A 21,819-nucleotide genomic window follows, 5' to 3' on the forward strand; every position below is an offset into this window, starting at 1 on the left:
AAAAAAAAAAAAAAAAAAAAAAAAAAAAGCAAATTTCTCCTTATGTTCTTTTTTTTTTTTTTTGGTGGTGCTGAGGATCAAACCTAGGGCCTTGTGTATGCAAGGCAAACACTCTACCCGCTGAGCTATATTCCTAGTCCTTATGTTCACTTTTATTTTTAAAAACATTTTTTTAAGTTGTAGATGGACACAATGCCTTTATTTGTTTTTATGTGGTGCTGAGGATGGAACCCAGTGTCTCACATGTGGTAGGCAAGTGCTCTACCACTGAGCCACAACCCTAGCTCCTTTATGTTCACTTTTTAAAGTATGATTATCTTCACATATTTTTCATGACTAAACAGGGTGGTATATTATCATTATTATTTTTTTCTTGAATGTAGAAACAAAGAGAAAATGAAGATACTTCATCCAGTGGAGTCACTTCAAAGGCCATTTTGAATGCTAAATATCCTTTATAATTCTTTTACTGTCCTGTGTGAGATTTTTAGTATTAAGTAGCCAGACTTCAAAGGACTGGTCAAAGTATCAGTATATATCAATATGTCATGTTCTGTTCTAAATGATTGTTGGCAGTCACTTTGTTTTTGGTCATTATTTATACTTAATAGATGAAAAAAGTTAAATAAGAAGGAGAGACACTGTCTTTCATGGTCACAAATCATAACTCCAGCAGCTGGAGTAAGAGAGATGCTTGATTTTACTTAACAGATGTATTCAGAATACTTCTATTATGACATCCAGAAAATACCAGAACATTCAGACAGGTGAACTGATGGTACATGCACATGAGTTAGAAAGTGTATCTTAGGCTCCTCCATTAACACACCTGGCCTAAACAATTTAGACAAAATTTTCTTAAATTTCATAATTTTCTTAAGAGATCAATTCTCTTTTCACTGAAATTTGAAAGTTTTTGAAGACATACAATTCACCATCCTTCTCTTTCTCACCTGAATGAGCTTATTGTGAGAAAGTTACAAATTTATTCTAAATCATAAGTTGTTATGAATAAAGTGGTATGATCTTATACTAAAACTCATGGTAACACTCATCAGAGACAGTAAAGTAATTCTGAAATGCCAATTTTTGTCTAGAGAATCTGGTGACTTAATATACATGGCATGAGTACCCCAGAGATTTGTGTTCAAGTCTATTATTACTTTGTAGTCAGACTAAATGCACACTGAGCACATAAAATATTCACTCACAGATGACGAATTTGACATCAATTACTATTACAATTACTATTGTCACACTGAGTGACAATTGTATACTGAGTTTTTGGGTCTTTCTTATTTTAATGGAATAATTTTCCTTAAGACTTAGCTTAATTATCAACAAATTGGCCAGGACACACTTGAATTGTGGCTTTCTCCTCCCGAGGGCTTTCTGATTTACATACAATTAAGGCCACTTCCTTATTTTATTAGCAAGTAATAAGCAGTTAGACGAGGTACAAGGTAGACATCCTGCAATCTCTGTTTCTCTAGGACTCACAAAATGTTACAGCACTTGCACATCTACCCTGGCTGCTGCAATGGCCTTGGTGGCTCTTATTTAAGACAAGTGCCTGCCTCAGTGTGCTGCTCACTTGTTTTCTTTTCTCCTAACAAAAAAAGGCAATGGATTTATGTTATCTACTTTTAAATACCCTTCGACCACTAGAAAGAACACAAATTCAACAGCCACTTTTATTATTTGGCAATTCTACTTTTTTCCTTCCCCAATAAATCATTTTGATGTCAAAACTTCAGAAGTAATTTCAGACTTTTGTGGAATCTTCCTGGGGTATATTTTGTTTCATTTTCTTAGCAATATGAGTGAACCACTATGTAGACAGGACAGAGTTGGCTATCATATAAGTTTTGATGACCTCTGGGTTTCTATGGGCACAGAAGAATGGCAAGGCCTGTGAGGACTAAGAGAGACTTCTAGTGAAAGGGCTTGACTCCTAGGTTAAATGCACAACTCTTCTGTAATAAGCAGGCCAAGTCCAAGTGACTTGGGTGGAAGCCCTCTTAGAGGCCTTCACAATTCTATACAAGTGTTATTGAATAGCTTCATAAAAATTCATAGGAGAATGACCATTATAAACAAAACCATACAGGTTCTAAATAATAATGAAACTATGTATGAAATTGTTTATATTCAAAGTAAAGAAAAAATAATTAGGACACTAATTTATTAATTCACCTTGACTGTAATTATGAATATAGTCATTTTTAATTATTAAAAAGAACTCTATGACTTGTTTAAATGTATTAGCCCAAGAAAGCAGTGGCTGAGCCTTGGGAATTGCTTATGAAAAGCAAAACATGAAAAGTCAAACATTATATATGAAATCTAATTTTATATTTATCAATTTTGACTATGGATAACCATAATGAAGAATATATTAAAATAAGATGAATTTAATGAACTAGTGCATAATAAAAATATCACTGTATAATTTATAAAATTACTAATTGTCCTTTTCTGACAAAATATTCACTGGTGAGAGTACTTAAAATCTACTCTTAGCAAATTATATATATATATAATACACTGTTATTAACTGTTGTCACATTGTACCCTTGAATATAAATAATTTTTATTTGTCAATTATACCTCAGTAAAGCTGAAAATAATTTCACTGTTGCTTGATGATTACTTATTTAGACGTGTAAATGTGAGAAAAGGATTAACTTTGAAGAAACGAATGATAGGCAAATAAAAAATGGAGATTTTAATCCTCAAAACAAAACAAAGATCTTAACAATCTGTGAGCTAACACCAGTTGGCTGAATATGTAACTTCTGACATCCTGAACACAGGAGACACTGATTTGAAAATATGGCTGCTGGCCAAGATAACCAGCTAATCCTAGTATGAATCACAACATGAACAGATAGATATTTTTGGAAGGTAAATACATTATGGTGATTCTCTTTTATGAAAAACAAACTTCATGTAAAAGCTCTCCAAGTCATATTTACAGAAACAAGGAAGAAACAATGGAGAATTAAGCTGAATGCGAATGAATCAAGTGCTTATAGTTTTGTAAAAAAATAAATTATAATGCCCGATAAGAGGTGTGTTGGATCAAATATATTTTGTCCACTGCATGTAGTGTGTAGGCAGAATATTAATATGCTACGAGTGCCAGTTACTTTACTAATTATTTATGATTGATCACCATTAATATTATTGTAGTTTTTCAGGTTTGTTTCTACCTCTCTGTAGATTGGCCAGTTTGATTTTGGAACAGAATTTTCCTGTTTGTGATTCTTTCTAACCTGTGATAATCTATGTCTTCATGGCACAAAAATTTCATATTTGAATTAGATTGCAAAACCAACACAGTGACAGAAACCATTTAAATTTGGAAACTTTCAAAAAATAATGTAAAAGAGTGATTCTTCACAAACCTTAGCAATTATTAGACTCCTCTGAAGGGTTTGTTAATATATAGATTGCTAGGCTTACCCTCGGGTTTTGATTCCAAAGGTCTGTGGAAGCTCCCAAGAACTTGTAGTTCCAAGTTCCCAGGTGATGCCGCTAATGCTGTGTCAGGAATAACACTTTGAGAACCAGTGTGCATGTGTGTACATACACATACATATGCAAACGTTTACATTATGTGTATGAGCACCCACACCTGTGTACCATCAATATAAATAAAATGAAAGTAAAGACCTTCCATTTAAAGAAACATTTGGTCAGTAGCATAGAGTTACATTTTTAGCCATAAGTGGAATTCTGTCTCAACTTTAAGAAAAGTTAAACTTGGGATAAATCTTTTGCTTTTACTAGAATTTACAAATTGCAAAAAATCATGTTGAAGAAATATTTTATAGCCTCTACTCACTTGATATAACATGTAAGTTATTACCTTTTCTCTTTAAGAGCAAGAGAAAATGCAAGGTTGAAATGGCCTGTTGAACTTACATGACATCTGCATTAGTAATTCTGGATGGTCTCCAACACTCAAACTGGTCACCTTTTCTGTCTAAGAAGGGACATGCTTACAAAAGAATTTAGGTAGTGACAATGTAATACTTTCATGCCAATATATAATAAAATAACCTAGATTCTCCTTATTCTATTGACAAATACAGTTCAAAGCTCTCATAATGATACATGATCCCAATGAATATGAAATGAATGGATTATGGAAGAACATTTTTATTCTTAAGAAACATGCTAGTGGACTTTTGTGTATCATCTTAAAATGTGATTACTCACTAACTGATATTCTTTTATTAGTTCAAAAAAAGAGTGTTATTTGGTAATCTAGGTAAACATGGAAATAAATGGCAGCACATTGCTGTTAATGCTATGCTTTTTAAGTACTTACATTTACTCTGTTAAATCAAACCTTAGTTTGGTATGACAATATATGCATTATTCTTTATAGTTTCATGGGCAATTGACATCTACACACATTTCATTTACCTTCACAATCTTGATGAGCGTCTTCAGTTGGTAAATATGAAGCTGCAGGTCTAATCTATCAGCCAACCAGACGCAAATGACTTTCATGGAATTGCTGTACCATTGCTGGAAAGAAGGATGGGGGCAGAGGGGAGGAGAACAAAAAAGAAAACAACCTCTACAGTATTCATTTAACAGATTTGGTAATGAGGGGGTAATGAAACACTCTGAAATGACCACAGATCAGCACTTGAAGTCAATAATGCTATAATTTCCTGTTAACAGAATTGTATGTTTTGCTAGGAAATCTGCTAAGTTGACCTAGGCTGTGCTTTACATGAATTAACATTACAGTCTTTCAGCTGTAACATATTCATGGGAAACAGTGTTTTTGCACTTTGCAGCCTAGTGGCCTGCTTTGTAATTTGTGAGTAACAATGGGTACAAAATACATATTATGGAGCTGAATGGAGAGCCAAGCAGCAGAGAATAACTGGTAAATTATTTTCAAAAGGAAAATTTCCTATTAGCCTGCATGTTATGTAAAACTCAAATGGTAGATGTGCTCTGGCATAAGCCTTGTTGTCAATACCTAGAAATAACATTTTGAATGAGGGGTGGCAAAAAAAAATACCCATCAAAAATAACATCAATCCTCAACCGTACCTTTTACCTACTATCAGTTAGGTATTTGCCAAGATTTTTTGAGATAACAGAAAGGAACAGTAGCAAGATGGAACTCTTGTGTCTTAAAAGAATTACAAAAAAGACATGATTGACCAGATTATGAAAGAATCTGTTTCATTTTGCAAGTGTTTTTAGGGGGTTTGGACTTTTTCTCTATTGACTACAACTCCCTTGAGGGGAAAACTGAAATTCTTCTCTAAATGTAATATCTTGCTTCTATTTAATGTATATGAGAAGAAAAAAGAAAGAAATTTTGTTTCCTATTTTCAAAAAAGTCCAGCATGGATGGTGACTATTTAAGGGAGTAAGTGACAAAGCTAGTTTAGATAATAATGCTACTCATTCAGGTAACAGAAATATCAATGTCCATTCACCACTTTGCAAAAGACAAAAGAGCTTTTAAAAGAGAAGTGATTTTGTGCCTTGCTTGTATACACAAACAGAATGCCAGGACAGATCATGTGTGAGCAGATACATGGTTTTAGGTACTCAAACACAGGAAAAAGTCTTAAATATATTTTTATCCACAATAATACAATAGTACATTTAACATCTAAGATAAATATTAAGGGAGACATGTGTGAAGTTCGTCTAGACTTGTATTTATTAACACTGTTCTGATACATTTCAATATAATAGAAAATGGCATTTTATGCATAAATTAAAAATGAATTAGTTTTATATTTTATCATTTATTTCTACTAATTTGTTATTTTGCTGAACGTACATGCATAAAATGAGGTAAGCAAATTAAAACTAGTAACTGACTTCCTACATACTATCAATCAAGGGGATAACTAAAAATGTCAAAGTTTCTAAATTGTAGGATAGATTGTTTTTTTTTTTTTTTAAATGTTATAAATACACCTAGTTTCATTCCTTCCTAATGGATACTTTATTTTTCAGGACATGTAAAAATATTAGAAACAATTTTATAACATGAGATACCTATACTTCTAAATTCTTAAAAAAATAAACTGCTAGTAAATTCAGTACCTTAGTGATATGTGAGATCTCAAAATATTTTATAGGCACATACTCACTTTACTTTCTGATTTTATTTAGTTTCTATACTTCCTTATTGCAAATTATTTACAGTTTCAACTTCTTGAGTTCTGTTTTTATGCAGATAAACACAGGTATGGACTGCAATATTGAATGAGTATGCCGAATTAAGATCCTTACCCCACACCACTCTCCAAATTATCTGAAAGCTAAAATGTTGTCAAAGTGGATTAGACTCTTAAAATTAGAGTCTTTTTGGAGTAGATAGTAAAATTTTTGATTTTATTGGAGGAGAGAAAATACTACATATTATATGAAATCTTGTAAAACTACATCAGTTTATCTGTCAAGATTGTGCAGCTACATGGTAAGCTGCATAAGTATGAGGGAAATGAAAACAGTTAAAAATTACTCCATGTGCATCTCTATGTTCTTAAAAAAACTGTTTCCATTTCTCATTGTATGTAATGTTACTTATGATTACATAACAATTGAAATTTGTTAATGCAACACAGAAAGTTATTGATAACCCTTCCTTAAAAATACGACACCAAAATATTAACTAATAGAAGGGATTTAGGAATAAAATGACCTACAGTTAACTATAAAGATAGTAAAAAGAGAACTCAGTAAAATGTTTAAGCATTCTCTTACTTGGAAGGCAATATGTTATTCTACAAGGAAAAGTCTCTAAGAATAATTATCCTATCTGATGAGACTGTATATTTTTGGCTCCCAGGTCAGTCTCTTTAAGAATTGCAGCTTAACTGAGCAGATGATTAAGGGAAAGCAGTAGTTTAGCTCAGAGCTTAGCCTATGCTGCCACTGAGAATAGGCGACCAAGGACAAAATTGCCACTACATTGCTGCTTTCTTGTATATGGTGAAACTGGAGGCAACCTTCCACCCCACAAAAAAACAAAGCCACCAACATAGAAAGGTCCAGCATTTTCCTAATTCTGGTGCTGAAATTAATGTGTCCTTCTTTTGAGAGCTGAAAATATAGCCGGTCCCATTTTTTTCATCTTGAGAAAAGAGTCAAAATTAGGTGAGCTTCATTTCTCTTCACAGAACCAAATCGAACCAACCTCCAGCATCAAACAAAGAAAAAAAAAAAAAAAACTTGAAAAGGGCGAATGTGCAGTAAAGTCCAAACATTAGGGAATGCCTTTTCATTTTGGAGAAGTTAATTTTATCAAATAACTTGGTTGACTATTCACTCTTCCCTTCAGGGGATGACAGGGAAGGGGCTCCACACCCACACTGAAGCCAAAGGCATGGCATTACTGTTTTATTCTTTGCTTTGGTCTACACAGGAATAAAGCGGTAACTGTATATTTTACAATTTTTTTCCTACATCAATCCATGACAGCAGCCTACCACTTTAACAAAAAAAATTTTTTTTTTCTTTTTGTGGTTCATTCAACTCCTGTAAGGGCATGCATTACTCACTTCATTTTCTTGAGATATCTCTTTTAAAGCGAAAATAAAAGAAAAGGAAAGGCTAGGGTTGACTCTGTGAGACCCTTGTATTTATTCACACTTATTGTGCATGACTGTAGACTGGTAAATCATATTAGCAGCCCGTCTCCCCATCAAGCTGCTACTTGCTTTCCAGCCCTGGGAAGGTTCAACAAATCAACAGGAGCACGGAAAACAGAACATCAGTCTAATCTAGTGTTTAAGGTGAAGTTTTCAAACCCAATCTAAGAAGATCTTTAGAGCAAGCAACAAGCTGAAGGGCTCAGAAGGTGGTATTGACGATGAAAGAGTGTTGAAATATTGAGAAGCGCAGCACTTGTGCATTTTTAATAACAAGAGGGTCAACAAGGACACAGCTCCCTCAGTGCCAGGAGTTGCCACTGACTATGGAAATTGCCACACCAGGGCTATAAACGCTTGCAGTTCATCAGCTTTCTTAAACAGTTCATCAGCTTTCTTAAACACCCTGAACCCCCTCAGTGGACCTTTAGTCTTGAATTAACAAACCAAAGCAATGAAAGAGGGTGCAGTCTGAATGGCTGGCATTGATCCCCAACTGTGTCAGCACTGCTACAGGCCCTGAAAAACTCTCTCCATTGTCAATAGAAATTGACAAACCTCCTCTCCTAAATAGTGCAGCTGAGCCGGGCGGGATCCACGCAGCTGTAAAGGGCTCTGCTCTTGGGGCCCGGGAGCACTAACAATAGAACAAGCATGAGCTCTTTGTCAGTCCCAGACTCGGCAATTTTCTAACAAGGATTAAAGTTGTTTCTCCGCAGAGCTGGTGAAAAGAGATTTAGCAACATACCGTGCTTTCTTCATGCAAGTTAAAGAGAAGTAGTTAAGGAATTTCATTATTCTGTTGACCAGTGGAAATACAAAACAAATATATTAAATATGCACAACTCCCTTTTTGCCTCGTTTATAACATTTTGAGGATGATTCCATTAAATATAACACTTATTACCTGGGAACAAGCCCTTCACATTTATTTTGGAAGTTTTATTTTTCAAAAATCCAGCTGCTTGCCACCTGGAATGAGGTCTCAATACATACTAATGCACAATGCCTTTAGACCCTCTGCGGTTGATATTCCTAAATCTGAATCACAAGACCCCATAGGGTTTATATATCACGGCTGCTTCAACCAAATGATTTCTGTCAGAATGCGGCTTCTGATGATGATGGAAAGGTAAAAATAGCTGCTTTGCTAGGGCACAAATCTGTGATATATTTTCTGCTTAAGTGTTTAGCTTTTTATTGATTATGAATTGGCACAACTAGTTTATTTATTTTCATTCTTCTCCAGCTATGCTTGTCTCAATAGGTGAACAACAGAAAAAAGAAAGAAAAAAGAACCGATACTTTTTACTGCAATAAAATGTGGAATGGCTAAATTTCCACAGTATGTATACATATTATCTTCATTTATTTCCAGAGAAGCTATTTTATAAGAGTTCAGTCACTGTACTGAAATGAAATAACATCTAGAAAATCTCACCTTAGGAAATATGTTATTTTAAAATGTAGAATTGAATTGAGTGAAAGAATGAACACTATTTTTTAACTGCTGCAGGCTTTGAGATGATTGAGAAATATAAGCCATCCTTTTGGATCATTTAGCTGCTTCAGAGATCAATAAAAATTTAGAAAAATTAATGCCTTATGGGTCTACCAGTGTATTAAAAATATAAATGCATCATTATTCATCGAGTGTTCCTTTTGTCAACAATCTGCTTAATATGACTCTATTTGTGGTTCTACTTCTGTCACTTCCCATTTCTTAATACTCAAGTGCAAATTTTATATTATTGGGAAATTTGATACAGTAATGGCATTATTCCCCACCTCCCGCCCCCAATCCAGGCATCCCACTGAAACTATCATAACTAGATCCACAAAACAGATGCCCAAAGCATAAGCATTTTGCAAGTTTTAAGTGTGAGTTTTTTTGGTTGGCTTAGAATAGGATGAAGGGCTATACTTAAAGAAAACTGAAACCAGCCCATTACAGCTAAAAATACAGGAAGCATTCACTCCACCCGACACCCACCAAAATTACCAGCTAGGCCCAGAGACATTCATGGGAGGGGACAGACACAGAGCTGCATCTGGACATGGCAGCTCAGGGCTGTCAACATGAGAGCAAAAAACCATGAATGAAGAATCAGGGAGGGTGAGTAGTAGCCCCCTCTTAGACTATTTAGCCTATCACTTGCCTTGTCTATACCTCAGTTTACCTCTAATAGTAGGGACAGATTTTTGTGCCCCTAGTTTTAACATCATGAATTTCGTATGCTCTATACAACTGCTGTAAGTTTGGATTTGACTGTTAGAGGATAGGGCACGATGAATTTGTAATTCTTGTAAAAATTAACTGAGAGGAAAAGCCAAATTGTTATTCTTTTGGTTTTTATGTGCTGCTTCAATACAGCTTTTATTCTTCCAGACTAAAGAAAAATGCAAGTCTAGAATTCCTGAACTCTACTCTGCTTGTTATTTTGTTTGTAACTTATTCATTTTGGCCTCTTAACATAGAGACAGATACATTATAAAAATGAAACAATAAAATGTAATGAGGAATGAATGAGATTTATGAAAAAACTATGAGTTACTGTTGATTTTATTACTAATATTGTTTGTATAAATTCTGATTTTAAAAGCATCTGATATTTTCTTTATCTCCCATGGGAGGTTCAAGCGAATCATTCAAATTTCATTTAATTCTGACAAGAATCTTGATGAGCCCCTCATGGTGGTGCATGGTTTGGGAGGTTGAGGCAGGAGGATTGCGAGTTCAAAGCCAGCTTCAGCAATGGGGAGGTACTAAGCAACTCAGTAAGCCCCTGTCTCTAAATAAAATACAAAATAGGGCTTGGAATGTGGCTCAGTAGTTGAGTGCCCCTGAGTTCAAACCTGGGTACCAAAAAGAAAAAAAAAGAACCTTGATGAAGTGGATGTTATTATTCCCATTTTGCATATCTGAAAACTAAGTTTACATAGGTAGAAAATTGTGTTTGAAGAAGGCAATTCACTTATTCAAGTTTCTACAACAAGTATAATAGGTGGCAGGTAAAGATTATTATATATGCTCCAGAGTCTGTGTAACAATACTATGTTATTCCATTTCCCCCTAGGAAACAGCCTGGATTTCTGTTCCATCAATATGATCTGATGCTTCTCGCAGAAAGCCAAGAAAACAACTTCTCTCATTCCTGGTGGTTACTGACAGTTATCATGACACAGGATTGTACACAAATGCAGGAGCTACCTCTGCATTGTTTCAGACCAGGTCATCAGTTTTCTTTCAGGTCGATGCAATCCACATTTCCATTTTCAAAGACCAGATATATTCATGAATCCAATAATGTAACAGGTAAATAAGTTCCTTGAAGAACTGCACTCCCTATTAGGATAGCTAAATGGCTATTATGTTATTCATCTCTTGCATGTTCTCTTATTAAGGTTGTTTGAAGTGCCATGCCCCCTTCATGTTTGAAAACACAAAAACATTCTTTCTTCCATGGTAAAAAGAACCGTGTGCTGGGTGCAGTGGAGCACATCTGTAATCCCAGAAACTTGGGAGGCTGAGGCAGGACAATTGCAAATTCAAAGCAACTTAGATCCTGTGTCAAAATAAAACATAAAATAGTCTGGGGATGTGGCTCAGTGGTTAAGTGCTCCAGGTTCAATTCCCCACACCAAACAACAACAACAACATCATCAACAACAACAACAGTACACTGTGAAGGAAAAATCCTCAGTTCACACAGAGGGGAACTCTATATATGTGACTTTCTTCATTTTTTTTTTAAACACAGATCAGAGAAATATTTGATTTACATCTTTTTCTTTGATGTGAAATAAAGTTATAAACTGTGTTTTTCAGTTTTTAAGCTTTACCACTAAGTTTTGCAAATTCTGAGCATTATATCTATTAAGAAATAGAAACTGTAAAAAGTGCTAACATGGGAGGGTTGGCATATAGTAGGTGTCCAATAAATGTGTGTTGAATGCTGAATACACTTTTCTATCTTGTGATCTCTATACTTTCTCTACTCAAAAGTCCATGAATATAATAAAAGAGTTCTAGACAAATTGAATCTTCTTTAGTTACACAGCAGCATAAGTTATACAACAAGACAAGTTACACAAACCAGGAACTACATAAGCTCTGTTCAGTTCACTATTCCTTCATTATTCCAAAATTTCCTTCATTCAAAATGCCCTGATTAACACTAACATTAAACCAGCCTCCCTCTCCATACTATATACAGGGCATTAAAATCCATACTGTGTCATATTATGTGTTGCCGCAGTCCAGCTGCAGCAAAATAACCGGGGGGTGACGAGCAACTTGTGTAGATTGATACAGCAGGAGTGGGAGCCATTTATTGTAGGACAGGAGGGGTATATATACATTCCGCACAGTTTATCTTAATTAACATAAACTAGATACAGCAGTCAACCAATAAGGAATCTCCACACTTAATGGCTCGCTGGCATTACTTCACAAACCACTCCCTCTGGCAAAATGCCAGGCACCATCTTGACTTGTTTACAGACCCTAACATCGTGTCATCAAGTATTCAAGTGCCTCTGTAAGATTCTTCTGTGGCTCCTTTCCTGGTGCTAAAGAGAACAGTGACATAAAGTAAAAATTTCAGATGACCAGTTGTTCCATCCTCCCCTACTTGGTGACCAGTGACGGCACGCATACTGATTTGGTTAAACTCTTAAATGAAATGATTAATTAATGGTTTGGCTGAACTCAGAAATCAATCCAGTTATGAGGGGATCTGTACCAGTTTGGGGCAAAGATATTTTCTAAGAATGACTCAGTCAGGCACTATGACTTTTTCATCTGGTTAAATAACTCACTTTGAATAGTATATGTAAATTTGTGGTCAACATTCCACTTTAAATTAGTAATAAAGGATCCTGATAGAGACTGTGGAGTCTTAGAGCTTAAATTAAATAGTACAATTTAGTTTGGAGATAAAACTTGTTCTCAGAATTAGCTGTTAGAAGGGTTTTCTACTTCAGATTTTTTTTTTTTTTTAAATGGGAAACATTCCAAATTTTGCTTTTGGTTAGAGTAAATATCTGTCTTTCTGCCTGCGGTTCATGGCCCACTCCTGTAGGAGCCATCTGCAGCAAACCTGATAACCTGCAGCTCTAATGCATGTTGGATTTTTGTATACCTTTGGTTTCTTGGCCTGCCAGTCCCTTGATTTGGACCTTTATTACCAACTTGATCGCCCTGACCAGATTCCCGTTAGCCTTTAAGACTCAGCTCATTCATTATCTCTGCTATGAAACTAATATTATTGCTTACAGAGAAAATTAGGTGCTCCCATATTTTCTGCTCCTAGCTCTCTATTCAGGTGTCTATAAGAATATTGCACAGTGTGGTATGTGTCTGACTCAATCTGCTGTTGGTACCAACATGCATTAACTGAACCTTATCTGCATTAATATCTCCAGCCCTTAGCAGTGTCGGGCACATAGGCTGCATTACCTTTATATTGAAGGACTACTTATTTTTAACTATTTAGAAATATAAAATGCTGTATATGTGTGTGTATATCTATGTATGTATTTGTAGATATATCGATACACACAAAATAGCAGGATAGCATTTCAAAAGGGAAAAAAAGGATTTATATCAGATTCACTATTGGCTTGAATCAAACTTCATTAATAGAAAAATAATTTAATAGATGCTAAACTTGCAGAAACTTATTAAAAAGAAAGCAACATTTGGCTACAAATTTTTAACACAAGACTAAAATGGAACTTAAAATGTGATAGTCTAATTTCATTTTAAATGGCAGGTTAAAAAAAAAAGGAAGAAGTACTGCAAATTAGTAAACATCCATATCTATGTACATATATTAGTTTCCATACGTATACACAGATAAGCTAACATACAAGTTTGAGATGTTGATGTGCTCAACTCTGGACTGGTCCTTCAGAGACTGTCACCTCCAGCATATACTTAGGGTACTGACACCCACTCCTGGGGGTTATCTGGTCTGTGGGGCGTACGTGCTGATATGGTGGCTTTCTTTGCTCAGGGTGTTTTCACCAGTGATTGTCCTGGACACCTTCTCTACTTTTTGGTGTTGTGAGTGGTTTTTCAAGAAGGACACCAGAAAAATATTGTTGCTGTGGGAACATTGACCTCTGAGGTGGTATGAGAGCTCTCTTGGCTTTTGAGCAAAGAACACAGGAAAACAGAAAGGGAGAGTATGGTCATATTTTGAAGTCCTGGCATTTGATGTTGTGAGCTCTGGAACTAGGTCCAAATTGTTGGCACTAAACTTTTGGAAAATTTCCAATTATCCAATTGAAACAGAGAGACACATAAATACATAACATGGATAATCACTATTATCTATTTTGAAAGGGTATTGAATTATAGTTCTCTGTTGTATTTCCATTTGAAAAATTATCTGTGAATATATCTCTTCTGCAGATGAAAAAGAAAACATTCTATGTGGAAATTTATCATTTCTTAAGAACACCTGTTTTGGATATAAATATGTAAGTTCCTTTGGGGAAGGAACCTCTCTATCTTGTTTAATATTGTGCTCCAAGCTGCTAGGACAGTGTGTGATTTTTAAAAATTTTCAATTACCAGGTATGATGGCATGCCCCTGTAATTCCAACTGCTAGGGAAACTGATGCAGGAGGATTACAAGTTTGAGGCCAACCTGGGTAACTTAGCAAGACCCTCTCTCTAAATGAACGAACAAAACAAAACAAAAATAACAACAACAAAAAATAGGGCTGGATATGCAGCTCAATGATAAAGTACTCCTCAATTGTTCCTCAGTGCCCAAAATCAAATAAAATCAATAAATACAGGTTAGATTGGAAAAATGAGAAATAAGAGGGACAGAACTTCCTATTATATAGAATCCTATTTAGTCATTGTGACAGAGATATCTAACCATTTGGGGCAAAACCACTGTCAAACATATGAATCCCAACAAGCACTACCATTCCTTACCCATGGTAATTGAGTGGTGAAATAGATTTGATTTTCAGACTTTATACATGCAAAACATCCGTTGAATGAATATTCTCCATCAATAAACATAAACAGACAGGAGTAACTAAGGAAAATCGATAAAAAGAAATATAAGGCATATGGAGAGTCAAATTTAGGGAGATGAGTAGAGCAAAAGTATGGGAAAGTTATGTATTAGAATGCATAAGTAGAATAAGGCTTGAAAGAATCCTGTTCAGCCACATTCAAATGCTGCATCCTATCCCTGGCTCTAAACCCGGAGCATGACCGAGGATACTTTGAGAAGTTTCAAAGGACAGCCACAAAGATGATTAAAGGGCTACAAAAGGGACCTAAGAAGAAAAGTTAAACAAATGGGCATTATTTATCCTGGAATAGACAAGTATGACAGATGCTTTAATAACAGTCTTCATATATAGGAAGGATTAGTATCTAGAGGATGCTGGCTACCTGTTTTTTGTTCTTCAGTGAGAGGAAAAGGGGAAATGGGTTTAAAATGCAGCATGAAGAATTTAAGTGAGATAGGGGTTAGGATTTTCCATCAAAATATTTTGCCTACATGAAAACAACAAAGTTTAGATGTTCTCTTATCTAAAGCTGGTTGTCAGGAAATAAAGGGCTCTCTTTAGAGTTTAGGTGTTTATAAGTCTCTTTAAAAATTATTCTTTTAAATAGTTTCCTGTAAATGCATTCAATAAACACATTTAATGATGGTTCTGTCACAAAAGCCACTTCTGCACACAGATTTTTCTTTTGGTTGGATTTAGTCAAGAGTGGCAACCTGGCTGCTACTGCTATGTCCAATTGTGAGTGGGCCAATCCTGCAGAGGGGGCTGCAAGAAAGGACCTGCAAATGAGGTGGCTCCCAGAGGGGGAGTAAAGAAAGTCACATAGAAAATGGCCTTGCAACTGTGTGTTATTTGCTTATGAAGTTCGGACTGAAGGAAAGGAGAGTAGTAGTTATCAGTTCTGTGAAGATGCTGTACTGGTCAACTGAAGGAGATGCTGATTTCTGGAAGCCTGGTCATTTTCTTTCATAAAACCATTAGTGGCCAGTTGAAGTACAGGCATTCAAAGTCCACCAAGCCAAAACCAGGCTCTACAGATAAGAGGCAGAATTTCCAGACCATCTCTAGGTAAAAGGGACATGAAACAATATGAAATAAGGTTGGAAATGCTCAACATGTTGCTTATAATCCATTTAACACTTTCATAAAATCAGTAGAGAGAATGTTCTAATTTCTTCGGTGACTATTAAGTCATTGTTCCTGGCTTGGGTGGATGAATACAAAGTGCAGTTCTGCAACTGGTGTTTAGAAATATTTCTTGATGAACATGAAAGTTCTGTCGCCTTCCATTCATCAAAGATGATTTTATCATTGCTAAAAGAGCTTAGGTGATCAGCAACAATTTTATTTTTTCCTTAGTCAGGAAAAATCTCCAGTTTGTTTTTTTCTTTTCTTTTTTCTTCTCTTTCTTTCTTTTTCTTTCTTTTCTTTCTTTTTTTTTTTTTTTTAAATTCTGAGCACAATTAAAGGTGAGTTAGGGCTCTGGTGAAAATCTAAAGAGCATCAGCAAATCTGAGCACTGCTCAGCTTTTGAATTGCTTTTCTACTTCTCAGTTCTTTTAAATGGTTTTCTATGGCAGGAACATTTTTCTTAATTAGTCACAGCTAATTAGTGTTCTGGCATAGACAAGTAATCAGAAATGTCAGAGCTGCAAGGCTACATCTCCCTAATCCTTTGATAATAATTTAGCCTCCTGGGAGGGCCCCAAGCTGCGGTAAGTAGTGACTGACAATAAGGCAAAATTAGGTGGGCAGCAGACCATTAGGATAGAAAAATAAAAAGCACTACCGAATCCTGCTGAGCACCATCAGGCAACTAACTGCACTGCCAGATGAGGTGCCTGTTTAAGCCTGTGTTGTTAATTAGCTGATTCTACCAGACCTGCCACATATGTCCAGGTGCCTCATGCAAAGATGCGTACTTCTGGGCATGTGCCAAATGACAATTGTGTTCCATGATCACATTTCAAGAATCTATATAAGAAGTCCACATATTTCTTGAAGATCCTTTTGAATTATCAAAGAAATAAGATCAACAAGCTACAATACATTTTCTTGTTGAGTTTTTTTAGGCAATTAGGCACGCTTATCTCAAGTTTCTCCGGTTTTAATTTACCAACAGCTTAGATTCAAATGAGGGCCTTTGGCCTCTCTGAACAGCGTCTGGACTTGCCAAAGCTATTTTGGCATACACCATACATCAAAAGTAGATCCTTTTATAAATCCTTACACTTACAAATAATAACTTAACATTAAAATGAGGATTATTAACTCAAATGAACCAGACAGCTGTAATTCTGTAATTCGAGAGCAGAGGTTTTAAAGAGAAACAAACTTTGATGGTGGAAAAGCTAAGGCTCAATCTCCAAATGCCACTTATGAGGCAAATGAGACAACAGAGAGAACAGGTTTGACCATGAGTAGCTTTAAAAGAGGTCAAACGACTTCAATGTGAGTCAGAATACTGCAGGTAAAAGCAGGAGTATACACAATTAAAACCCCAAAAAAGCATCTGGAAGACAATGTGTTAAAGCAGTTAATGGCAGAACTAAAAGATGTACGATGAGAGATGAATAACATGCTGCTCCTAGGAAACATTTAACAGGCAAATAGTCAAACTTTTGATCTACCTTTAGAACACAATAAGGTACCAGGTACACAACATAACAATATTTACAAATCAATTATTTCAGACAGCCTCAAGCACATCACTGAACTTACATTATCCGTTCCTTTCTATTGAGGGAGAATAGTGATTATGACGTGGGAATAATATTAATGTGTGAATTTTAACAGAAAAAATATGATTGGGAATAATAGGCCAATAATTAGTATTTTACATTTTTACAATTTTAGATCAAAATAAAAACAAAAAGAAAACACACTTTCATGGGAATCTGTATTAATTTGGGTAGTCTATATAACAACTGTCTAGTAATTTGAAAGTGAAAATTCATTGAAAAGAGGAAAACTTCTATTTTTAAATCAATTATAAGAGAATATATAAGAGAATATATATATATTCTTATAAGAGAATATATCTGTAATGTCTGAAAATGATAAAAATGCAAGAATGCAAAGACAGTCTTACATCTTAATGGGTTCTAGTCTGCATTCCTAATGAAGAGGCTGATGACATACATACAAAAATTCACTCAAAGAATATGACTGTAAAAGTACATCATCAGTTCTAAATACTAATGACCAAGTGTTTTACAGAAAGAAAGTTTTATCTAGCTGGGTGCAGTGGCACACACATGTAATCCCAGTGACTCAGGAGGCTTAGGCAGGAGGATCCAAAGTTCTAGGCCAGCCTCAGCAATTTAGTGAGATTCTGTCTCAAAATAAAGAATAAAATGGGGAAAAGGGGTAAAGGTTTAGTGGTAAGAGCACCCCTGGGTTCACAGCCCAGTACCGCCAAAAAAAAAAAGTTTTATATAATAATTTTGCTTAACCATGTATCTGATCCATGTTTTGTTGGTTTCAGCTATTCTTAGGAATTTAAAATGGTAACAAATTAAAGTTAAGAATAGTAGCATCGATGCTACCAAGGCCGAATAAACTCCTGCATTAAAAGCTTGGACATTTCACGCTAAATTAAAAAAAAAAAAATCCCCTTCTTTCTTATTTGGGATTGTAGAGACAAATAAGAGTACATAAGTGCAAAATTAGCTTTACATTCACTTGAAATACTTTCATTTTTTTTTTCCTTTTATCATAGCATAAATGGGCTACTAAACCTATTTATATAGCTTAGGTCAATTTGGCTCCAAATGTTCAATTTAGTTTCTTCACTAAAAAGTAAGAATTCTTTTCATGGAAAGTCCTTAGAAATTAATTCTTTATGAAACACTGTTTGGATGAATATAACTGATTAACTATCATTTAAAGAATTACTTTTAATTTCACAAGATATCATAACAATATTTTTAAAAAATCTCATTGAGATGAAACTCCTCAACAATTAAATATTTAATCAGTTTATAACACAAGAGAATGTGTAGTCTGCATGATTTGCCAATTAGATCCTGCACCCTGGTGTGCCATCAGCAACAGGAAAGCTAAAGTGAGATTGTTCCAAGGGACTCAAGATGGGCAACGCCCACCAAGCTTACAAAGGCTGAGTTAGGCAGGCTTAGATGCGCTTCAGTCAGCTCCCAGTTGCCTTCACATGTAACGTTCCTGGAGCTTAGGAAATGAAAGCAGAGCGTGATGTTGTGGTAATTACAGTAGATGTCAGTTCTGACTTCTGACTCATCACCATTTTCTAGTCCACAGAACCAGAGCTCTCCAGGAACTCCCCAGCATCTCTCCTGACATATGGACACCTGTGGCTTATTCTACTTGTCCTGATTCCTGAGGGAGGGAGCCGTCACCCTGCCTTGGAAGAAACATCATTGAAAATGAAACTGGAGAATTAAACAATCTTTGTGATAGTTTTGTTTGTAGATTTGACAAGTTGAAGACAGATTTTAAGGACTGCAGGCAATGATTTTTTTTTATATGTTAGAAAAGGGATATGGAGTAAAAGAGACTACCTGCACAACAGACCCCCCCCCCCCCCCATTTTGGGGGGCAAATCCATGATCTTTCCTACCGTAAGAGAGATTCCTTTAGATGTATCTTAACCAAACAAAGCACTATTTTTAATTGAAAAAGTAAATGGAACATGTAGATATTATACTTAGCGTATGTCTCAATGCTAAGAGACAGAGATAATGTCTAAGATATTCTGCTTACCTGGAAATATTTGGTGTGCATACAGAGAATATGAGGACCCACTATGCTGTTCTAAATTTGGATTTCAGAACCATGATGGCAGATACACAATATGTCTTTTTTTTTTTAAGAGAGAGAGAGAAAGAGAGAATTTTAATCTTTTATTTTTTTTTAGTTTTCGGCGGGCACAACATCTTTGTTTGTATGTGGTGCTGAGGATCGAACCCGGGCCGCACGCATGTCAGGCGAGCGCACTACCGCTTGAGCCACATCCCCAGCCCACACAATATGTCTTATGGCACAACTATTCTTTTATATAGACTCTCTTTCCAACTTATCTAAGGTGGGACACTGCTTTTACTTGGCTATCACAAAGGAACTTAGGAATTGCTACCCTGGCATGCAAAACTCTTTAAGCAACCAACCCAGTCATTTCTGTCACAAATTGTTAAAATTAAAAAAAAAAAAAATCATTGATCTAAAATCTGGAAGGGTTTCAGAAACCACCTGGAGCTCTAGATCAACATTTTCAGTTTATATATACGAACTAAACTGAGTCTTAAACAGATGATACCACTTGCCACCATCCAATTAATGAAAGAACTGTGGTTGGAACTGAGGTTTCTGGATTCCCAATCCAGTGCTCTTCCTACCACACTATTTTATGATTTCAAATTTTCTAAGTCTAAGGTGTGGTTTAGAGCTCACGGACCCTGAAGAGGGACCAGTTACAAAGTTTGGCAATACCAAACAAGTCACATGTCTTCTCTAGAGGAAGATTCTTAAACCTAAACATAATAGAGATGATAGCACCAAGATTATAAGGTTGGAAATAATATGGGTGAAGCACTCAGCATATTTCTTGGGACATGGAATTGCCCAGGAAATAGTGGTGGCAACACCTAAAACCATTATTATTTCAATAGCTTAAAAAGATTAGGGATGTCCCTCTATTAACAGAATGAGCCTGACATAATTTATTTACACTTGTTTGAAGTTCTTTCTGTTTTAAGTAGAAAGCATTTCATATGTTTAACCACTTAGAGGTAAAAGAGAATGTCTTCATTCTTGTCCTCATGTTGACTTATTTTATCACCTTCAGAGGGTGATTTTAATTGTAATATTGCAAGATTTGATGTCACAATCTAAGTTTATCCTCTTTTTGACTTTTAAGATAAGGCAGCTTTTAATCATTTCCTTCTTAAATACTTGGAGGTTAAGAAACAAAAGAGCATTGGGCACAGTGGTGTATGTTTGTAATCTCAGCTACTCAAGAGGCTGAGGCAGGAGGATTGCAAATTTAAGAACATCTTGGGCAATTTAGCAAGACCCTATCTAAAAATAAAATAAAAAGGGCTGGGGATGTAGTGCAGTGCTTGACTAGCACATGTGAGGTCCTGGGTTTAACTCCTAGAACTTATCTATGGATCTGCAAAGGCTAGAAAAATATCAGTGTAAGATGCTCAAGCAGATTTCATTATGGCATATGACTGTGCAGGTTGTTCATAGAAAACTTTACCATTCTAATTTTTAAGCATGCAAAAACAATGGGTACAAATGTAGGGCAATGGTCATTGTGTGGCCTTAGGCAGTAGTGCCATTATTTAAATTGAGCTCTGGAGTTTTTAACCACAAAAATCATGGACACTTAAGATGTATAATTGATCAAAACATTTTAGAGGCCAAGGTTACCATAAGTAGTTAGGGAAAGTTCCAGACTTTTCAGTGATTTTTCCCATGGGTACAGAATCATCTAGAAATATTATTTAGTAGATAGAATACATGAGTTCTTAAGTATTAGGGCAGGATAAATATCTGTCTTGCAGAATAATTTTTCTATATAAGAATAGCATTAGGTGTGGTATTTCCAAAATTAAGTGAATTTCATTTAAGTAAAGAGAGCATCACTCTTGAGAGCTAAGGCCTCCTATTGTATGGTTAGAAACTGCAGCCTCTGAGCTGGTTAGAATCACCATGTGTTGGGGCTGGGGATGTGGCTCAAGCGGTAGCTCGCTCGCCTGGTGTGTGTGCGGCCCGGGTTCGATCCTCAGCACCATATACAAACAAAGATGTTGTGTCCGCCAAAAACTAAAAAATAAATACTGAAAATTCTCCCCCCCCTCTTAAAAAAAAAAAAGAATCACCATGTGTTAACTCACTGTATTAGGCGTGTGTGTGTGTGTGTGTGTGTGTGGGGGTGTGTGTGTGTGTGTGTGTGTGTGTGTGTGTGTGTGTTTTCTTCTGCATCTGAACTTAGGAGGATCCATTTACTTATTCACGTAGGAAGTACTCTAATTGCAACAGCAAAAGTTTGTCATGATGCCTGAGTACAATTGTTCTCTTCAATCTTTTTTATCCGTAATAGCTAAGGTTGCTAACAGTATATTTAGGGTCATTATTTTCA

General features: G+C 35.6%; 1 protein-coding gene across 1 annotated transcript in view; it reads right to left on the bottom strand.

The window, feature by feature from the left end:
- Window positions 1-21,819, bottom strand: part of Cadps2 (calcium dependent secretion activator 2) — a 511,596-nt gene that overhangs the window by 1,888 nt on the left and 487,889 nt on the right. The window contains 1 exon segment of the mRNA XM_048786046.1: window positions 4,438-4,542. Coding sequence (XP_048642003.1) covers window positions 4,438-4,542 — 105 coding nt within the window.

The sequence above is a fragment of the Marmota marmota genome, unplaced genomic scaffold, assembly GCF_001458135.2.
Source record: "Marmota marmota marmota unplaced genomic scaffold, marMar, whole genome shotgun sequence".
Classification (NCBI taxonomy): domain Eukaryota; kingdom Metazoa; phylum Chordata; class Mammalia; order Rodentia; family Sciuridae; genus Marmota; species Marmota marmota.